This window comes from Suillus fuscotomentosus, assembly GCF_016647785.1.
Source record: "Suillus fuscotomentosus strain FC203 chromosome Unknown F5891scaffold_166, whole genome shotgun sequence".
Classification (NCBI taxonomy): Eukaryota; Fungi; Basidiomycota; class Agaricomycetes; order Boletales; family Suillaceae; genus Suillus; species Suillus fuscotomentosus.
The window spans coordinates 1-8,815 of record NW_024539678.1 but is presented as its reverse complement, the minus strand read 5'-3'; the positions used below and the strand labels follow the sequence as shown (position 1 = coordinate 8,815).

The window sequence follows — 8,815 nt, the reverse complement described above, 5'->3', positions numbered from 1 at the left end:
AATGCATGCATCTGGATGGTGCTTGCTCTTGATTATGGGCTGAAGATGACCACAAAATCGTTCCATTGGAAATGCCCATGATGTCCAAACGGGGCCTGTCTCCTCAATGCTATTGGAAATATGGAGGAGGGCATGGATGGTTATCGGACATACTCCTGCGTGTTGAGGATCATTCTGGTAATATATTCTATCTTGCATAGTTAGATATACTTAAATAATGTAAGAACAAACTCACACTTACTCTTCAAACTCTTTGACCCAAGATTCAAATCCAACTCGCAAATCTTTGACATCTTGTGCTGAATGCTTGAATTGGAGACAGACACGAAGTATCTTCACAAGCTTCACAAAGTGTTTGTAGTACTTTGCTTTTGAGAACTTTTGACAGAGGAGGACAGAACCCAAATATTGTGTCCAAAAGGACCAGGAGTCAGCTGTGCATGCTGACCGTTCTGTTACTGGATTTGGTGGGCGAGCACAGTACACAGAAGGAAGAGTCCCTCCTGAAGCAGCTGTTGCCTTCCCAATTGCTTCCCAGACTTCTAAACCAAGCTCATATGACTCGCAACCAGTGTCAATGCCTTTGAACTCCCCCGTCCAGAGCAGAATAAGGTTTTTAACGGTGTTTTCCCAGATCAGATGCATAAAATCATGAGGAAAAGATTTTGGAAATGGAATTGAGGAGAGGTAAGTAAGAATCGAAACACCCTTGACACCATATGACTTGGCAAGATGTTCAGCTTCAGCAGCTGTCAGTGCCAATTGAACCTCGCATCCCTGTGCCACCATTTCCTCGTGTGTATGCATTGGTAGGTTCTGTGGGTTGTATTTTTGATGGCAGTCAATGAAGAGCATTGTCACAATCCAATAACGAATTAACGCTGGGCAGAGACTAGGACTCAAACAAAGAATAATCACACAGAGGAAGTAGGCAGCAGGTACGTCTTGGTATTGCTCACTTGGAGATACAAGAGGTTTGAACTAAAGAACTACTGACTACGACGAGCTACCTATATACACATATTGAAACTGAGATCGAAACTGAGTATGAACTAACTAACCAATCAGAATAATTAAAGGTATCGTACGATTCTATATATAACTATGATGTCATAACATGTGCCGCAGCCGCAGTAAGACTCTGGAACATTCCAAGAGTATCGCGAGGCATGACATCAACATCTTCGGCATTGTCCGATAGATCACGTGACTCTGGTAATTCTACAATAGACGCAATAATAGGAACTTCTTCAACAGTAAATACATTTTTAGGAACAGGCGCTGTGACTGGGCGCTTAAAGGACTTAGAATTAAGGAACGAATAATGATTTGTATTTGGAACTCGTGACATTACCCCCTCTCTAGGATGAGCGTCATCGCGAATGAAACTAGGACGAATAAACTTCTTGCGCCATTCCAAAAACTCTTGGGTTTCGAACACCGATTTATTAATTTTGCGGGGATTTAATGCCTTCGGATTTTGCCGGTGAAATTCTTGAACTTTCAACCGTGCATTCTCAAGGTTTTCCTCAGGTTCCCATGTCGCTTCTTCTATCGGATATCCTTCCCATTCTACTAGGTATTGGAGTTTTGATCTGTGCAGTCTCGAGTCTAGGACTTTTTGTACTGTCCATTCGGAATCGCTTTCTGATAAGATCTCTGGCGGCGGACGATGATGTGGAGGTCTTTGGACTAAGGTCGAGGGGGAATGCGGAGTGAGTAATTCTACGCAAATACCGGATGAATCTGATATTTTGCTGGAAGGTTCAGGCGGTAATTTACATCACCCGTCTTCTCTAGCACTTCAAACGGACCAAGTCGTCGATCGGAGAGTTTCTTATTTGGTCTTTTTTGACGGATATTTTTGGCATTGAGCCAGACCAGATCTCCTTTCTTGAATTGTGGTGCGTCTTTTACTCCTTTATCGTAGAATCTCTTCATCCGCTCATTCGCCATTCGCAGCATACTTTCTGCATCTTCCTTCGCCTCTTTCATTACATCCACTCGTTCATCAGCTGCAGGTACTTTAGAATTGGAAATTGGTGAAAAAGTAAACTCTGGATCGTATCCGTAGAGTACTTTGAATGGACTATGACCCGTTACAGTGACAGAGTTGTTGTGAGCGAATTCTGCTATCGGAAGCCAGTCTACCCAATCATTTTGGCGGTAAGACGTGAACATTCTCAGATATTGCTCTACTTCTTGGTTGATTCTCTCTGTTTGTCCGTCTGTCTGAGGATGATAAGCCATTGACATGTTCCATTTTATGCCTAGGCGTTTCGACACTTGTCCCATAAATTTGGAAACAAATTGTGTCCCTCTGTCCGATATCACCTGTTTCGGAGTTCCATGGTGTTTCCATACATTATCTAGGAAAAGTTTCGCGATTCCTCGAGCGTCAACTTCCTTTTTCGTAGGCATGATGTGCGTTTGTTTCGTGTATCGATCGACGACAACAAAAATAGAGTTGAACCCTTCGCTTTTAGGCAAATCTACTATCAAATCACAAGTGATTGATTGCCAAGGTCCTGCTGGTATTTCATTTGGTTTAAGCGGACCATGTGGTTGCGTTGGGTGAATCTTCGTTGCTCTGCATCTATCACAGCCATCTACGTAATCGTGGACATACTTCGTCATTGAAGGCCACCAATAATTTCTGGAAATCAATTCTAAGGTTTTGGCACGTCCAGGGTGTCCAGCCGGTGGAGAGTCGTGAAACAACTCCAATATCTCTCGGCGGATCTCTTTATCGTTTGGAACGTAAACCAGTCCTCGGAATAACACCAATCCATCCTCCACATTCCACTCTTCAACTCCTCTACGCAATTGTACCGGTGCTGCTTTTAGCGTTTGTAGTGCTTTAGTGACTTCGGGCTCTCGTTCTGTGCATTGCCTTATCTTTCTCAGCAATTTTTTTTCTCCTTGCACTAGAACTTGACCTCTTTTAGCAGCTTTTACAGTAAAAAACTCCGGTTTTAACAAAATACGATCAGAATTGTCGTTTTCTACCCCCCCTCTGTGGTCTTCTCTCCGAGAAAGCTTATCGGCCTTATCGTTGACTACACCAGGCTTATGTTGGAGCGTAAATTCATACTCCGCCAGGAATAAACTCCATCTGGCTTGCCTTCTTGTCAACTTTTGGCTCGTCATAAAGTACTCAAGATTCTTATGATCCGTCCAGATCTCCACATGGTGAGGCTTTCCCTGCACATAGTGCCTCCACTCCTCCAACGCTCGAATGATTGCGAGTAACTCTTTGTCATGGATGTCATAATTTCTTTCTGCATCGTTCATTGACTTAGAGTAATACGCTATGGGGTGCCATAGGTCATCTTCCATCAGTTGAGATAGAACCGCTCCAGTTGCGTAATCAGAAGCATCGGTTTCTATTTTCATTTTTTTCTCAACGTCAGGCATTACTAGGATCGGAGCTGATGTAAACCTTGACTTCAGTTCATCAAAAGCATCTTGCTGTTTCTCCATCCAATCCCATTTAACATCTTTCCGTAGTAAATCATTCATTGGTCTAGCGATGTCTGAGAACCCGAAGATAAATCTTCTGTAGAAGTTGGCGAAGCCCATAAATGCTTGGATATCTTTGACGCATTTAGATACAGGCCATTTCATTACTCCTTCTACTTTTACAGGGTCCATTCGAACACCACCCTTTTCCACTATCAACCCGAGGAACTCGACTTCTGTCTGTTCGAAGCTACACTTTTCAGGCTTCAGATACAGATCATTCTCTTTTAGTCGTTTTAGTACCTCTCGTACAACTTTTCGGTGTTGCTCCCTATTGCCATTCGTGAATACGAGGATATCATCGATATAGACAACTACGGTCTTTCCATCAATTAAATCTCTGAATATCTCGTTCATCATGGTTTGAAACGTGGCAGGGGAGTTTGTTAAACCGAAGTACATCACAGTTGGTTCATGGTGACCAAACGGCGTTTTGAAGGCCGCCTTCCACTCATCTCCTTCTTTCATGCGAATATTATTGTACCCCCATCTTACATCCATCTTGGAGTACATCGTGGCACCGGTTAAAGCATCAATCAAATCTTGAGATCTCGGTAGCGGGTATGCATTTTTAACCGTCTTCTCATTGAGCTTTCTATAGTCCATTACCGGTCTTAATTTGCCATCTTTCTTGGCCACAAAGAAGAAAGGTGCTGCCACTGGAGATTGTGAATTTCTTATACGTCCCAGTGCAGTCTCGGCTTTTAACCAATCTTTCAAAGTGTCCATCTCCTTGGGTGATAAGGGATATGGTTTCGCATTTGGCGGAAGATCGCCATCATCTTTAAGATCTATCACATGATCCCACTTCTTTCTTTCAGGGAAGCGCTTAGATTCTTCTTCTGAGAAAACTCCCAGGTACTCGTGAAGCCAATCGGGAACCATCTCTTCGACCGATTTCTTCACTTTTGTTGCTTCTTCTGCAACCTTCTGCTCCGTGGCAACCGAGGCTTTATATTTGATCCATTCTCCAGGATACTCTTTGTCTTCTATTTCCTCAACTGTCGCCCTTTTCATCGCCATGTCTTCTTCGTCATCCTCTTCTGTGGGAATCAGATCTGGCACTTCTTCTATCTTTTTTTGTTCTTTTCTTTTTTCTTTATTTTTTTGTCTTTGTTCTTTTTTAGTAATACATTTAACCAGGCAACGAGAAAGTGCAAAACGTCCAGCGTTCCAATCTATTTCCGGGTTGTGATATCTTAGCCAATCTATGCCAATAATAACATCATCGCTTCCTAAGTCTGTAACCATGAAGGCTGCTTGATCCTCAACATGATCACCGATCTTTAGACCTAATTCTGCGTAATGAGTCATCGATCCAGCGGCATTTAACGAGCCATCAATATTTTTAACCGGAATGGGCCTTAATAATTTATGGCACCGGACTTCGTTCTTTTTCACAAACTTTTCGCTAATAAATAATGTTGATGCACCGCAATCTACCAGTGCTTTCACATCTGCTTGTCGGTTCTTTCCCTTCAACGTGATCGGAATGTAAAAATGTTCAGATTTGGATTTAATATATACTTCTGATACATCCGAGAACGTAGATAGGATGGAGAAACGATTGTTCGGGTCTAAGTTCGCAGACTTTGACTTCGACCCCTCTAAAAACCCTTGCCTTCCTTGGAGCTGACCCAAGCTTTGAACCAACTTGGAATAGGGTCTTCTTCTTTTGGCACTGTAGTAGCCTTCACCTGCACTTTTGGTGCGACTGCGTCTTTGCAGTTTCTAGCCATATGGCCTTCGCCTCCACAGCGGTAGCATTTGAAGGATCCAGTCCTTCCTTGAGGTTTTGGAGCACCTCGCTGCTTGTTGGCGTCGACGTCCATAGCGTCGCTTTCCCTGCTTGGACCAGGTTTGTATTCAGGGGTCCTGGGGCCTTGTTTAGGGGTCCACCAGGTCGTCTTCTTCTTGTCCGCATCTAGCTCCTCGAAGTTGCGTCCGATTTGGATCGCATGTTCCACCAGTTTCCTCATGGTGTTTTTGTCCTCGTAACGGACATGAGCAAGCTGTATCTTGACACGGTCTTGAAGTCCCATTCTGAACTTCTGTCTCTGGTCATAGTCGGAAAATGAAGTATGTGCGGCCTTTTGTCTGAAAGCGGCCGCGTACTCTGGAACTGAGGAAGATCCTTGTCTAAGGGATTCCAGTTCTCTGATTGCTTTTCCTTCACGATCTTCTTGCCCCCACATGGCTTCTAAGTCTTCCAGGAATTTCTCCACGGTCAACTTCTCGTCTCCGGTCTTTCCAAGTTTGGTGATGTAAGGTTGCGCCCATTTGGCTGCAGTGCCTTTCATGAAGGAGAGCATTACTCCGATCCTTTGGCCTTCTTGAATGTTGGGCCATTGCGCCGTGTATAGCGCTACTTGGGATATCCAGACCATGAGTTCTATGGAGTCCTTTTCTCCAGTGAAGTCTTGGGGTTTGGAGTATTTGATGGAAGGGGAAGAGTTCGATGAAAGTAAGCTAGCTCCTGCAGAGCCGAAGGATGGTTGTTGAGATTGTATCTTTACAGTCTCGTCTTCTTGCATTTCTAGGCGTACGCCCAGGAGTCTGTTTGCTTCTTCTAGAGCCGCATTCTTGGCTTCTAGTTCTGCGATCCTGACCCTGAAGCTGTCCGCTTGATTTGCAAGTGACATATGGATGTACTCGACAATTTCCTGTGGAGTAGATGGTAATACCACCGGCTGTGCAGGCTGTGTAGGAGAGTTTGGTAATTCAGACATAGTGCCAGTTGTATTCTGGAACCCGATTCACTGATGTCTGTTTTGAAGAGCTGCTCGTAAGGGCTCTTCCGGAAGGGAATGATGGTGAAAAGAAGAAAGTTATGTAATGGAAAACTGAAGCGGTCCCCGATATCTGATCGGATCTACCACATACTTCAGGATCGAAGGGTTCTTTAATCAACCCAACCGATGCTTCCCTAATACTAACTAAAAAGAATACGTAACTATACTCGATCGAGTGGGAAAAACTAGGGACAATGCAATCTCCGTTCTGAGGGTACAAGCCTAGGACAAGTTATCACTCTTCCAGCCGAAGCTTACAAGTGCGAGTCTCACTAGGTTATGTCGCTAAATCCTCGTAGGTCGAAAGCACGGTTTGTCGTCTAGACAGTTCTGCTATTGACTCGAAACGAATGCCTATGTGCGTATGAAGAAAGGAATAGGTAAAATGAAACTATAGTAACGTTGAGCAGGCAGGGTTTTGGGCCAGCACTCAAAGTTGCAGTGACATGCCTAATGTTGTGAACACCTCCGTATACTGGCAGCTGCGGTAAGACAGGGCCTGGTATAGGACTACTAACTAAGAAAGATGATAGGTAGGAAAATGCGCTCAAATGAGCAAAGGGATGAAACAAAGGATCACAGCGGTTAAGCTGGGCAAAAGTATAACGGTTCTGTTTTGGCTGATGGTGTGAAGATGACTTCCAACACGACCAGGCGAAAGAGAAAGAGATGCGAGAGTGTAACGCAAGAGTCGGAGTCTCCTATAGTTCAAACCTAATGTCACAACCCAATAACGAATTAACGCTGGGCAGAGACTAGGACTCAAACAAAGAATAATCACACAGAGGAAGTAGGCAGCAGGTACGTCTTGGTATTGCTCACTTGGAGATACAAGAGGTTTGAACTAAAGAACTACTGACTACGACGAGCTACCTATATACACATATTGAAACTGAGATCGAAACTGAGTATGAACTAACTAACCAATCAGAATAATTAAAGGTATCGTACGATTCTATATATAACTATGATGTCATAACATGTGCCGCAGCCGCAGTAAGACTCTGGAACATTCCAAGAGTATTGCGAGGCATGACATCAACATCTTCGGCATTGTCCGATAGATCACGTGACTCTGGTAATTCTACAATAGACGCAATAATAGGAACTTCTTCAACAGTAAATACATTTTTAGGAACAGGCGCTGTGACTGGGCGCTTAAAGGACTTAGAATTAAGGAACGAATAATGATTTGTATTTGGAACTCGTGACAAGCATACATCATGATGAGTGCTGCGATCAAGGGGGACATAGTGGACAGGGCTGCGTGAATTTGGGACTCGTATGCCTGTGATTTTGCACATGCGACAAGGGGAATACCCATTGTGGCCTTTGATCTGCATGACCATAGATATTGCAGGCATATCTCCACTGATGATGATGAGGTAGGCATGCAGTGCAAACAGGACAATTTCGAGTGCATCAAATGCATGCACACCTGCTGCAAGTTTCATCAATTCCTCGACAAGAGGCCACAGAAACGAGTTGAAATCCTTTGGCTTCTTTGGCTCAGGAACAACGCCAGCACATATGATATTTTGCTTGTGGAAACAAGTTTCGGGGGGGAGGTTGTAGTTGTAGAGGATAAGTGGCCAAGTGGTGGTTTTTTGACCTCAGAATGGAGCAAAACTGTCCGTGGCAAGGCCAAGTGCAATGTCTCTCAGATCACTAAAGTGGTTGTGTGCAAGTTCGTGGCCATTGACACTCACTTTTTTGGCAAGTAGTTTTTGATATAATGAGCCATCAAACATGTCAGTGATGTTCCCCGGCTGATGTGAATGTCCACGAGTGCGATATCTCATTTCTGTAGCTGATTGTCGATTGGCATAGAGGGCTACAAGATGGGGAATGATGGGAATATATGTGAACTGTTTTTGTGGTAGACCAGATGGTGTGCGACAGGGAGCTGAGCAGTGTGGACACCTATCCAGGTCTTCAATAGGCCCAACGAAGCAACAGCATGAATTGATGCAACAGTCATACCGGGCAGGTGATAACCCAGCAAGAAATGCAACACGAGCCCTTGTCTGCTTCAAGCTTGGCAGCTGGATATCAGGAAATGCAGATGGAAGCATGTTAAATGCCTCTTTGGTGCTTTGACTTCGCACCTTGTAAGCAAATGCACAAAGAACATGTTTATCATAGGAGCTGAGGTCGTCTCCTGAAAATCCACTTGTGAGCTGGTATCCATGGATGTCATGTTGACAGCATACCCATTTCATACAGTTCTCATTCGACATTCTCCCCCATGAACTCATCTTCAGGATCACTTTCAACACCAATATTGCAGTCCCCATCAGAATCAGAATCAGAATCAGCTTCATCATCCAAGTTGCCCTCTTCCTCATCATTTGAGTCCAAATCATGACCTCGCACGACTGATTTTGCAGTAGCCAAGGCTGCCTGGACTGGATCCTCATATGGTTCAACTTGAAATTGATCGTCGTAACTAATGTCATAGTCAGCATCAAGATCCTGGGTCTCAAGGGTTGTCAGACATG

General features: G+C 44.1%; 1 protein-coding gene across 1 annotated transcript; it reads right to left on the bottom strand.

Moving 5' to 3' along the window:
* Positions 1–7,927: 7,927 nt before the first annotated feature.
* F5891DRAFT_965740 (uncharacterized protein) lies at positions 7,928–8,536 on the bottom strand (the record flags this gene model as incomplete). Its single annotated transcript, XM_041376187.1, has 1 exon — positions 7,928–8,536. The coding sequence occupies one exon, from the start codon at positions 8,534–8,536 to the stop codon at positions 7,928–7,930; it is 609 nt and encodes a 202-aa protein (XP_041217349.1).
* Between the last annotated feature and the right edge of the window lie 279 nt (positions 8,537–8,815).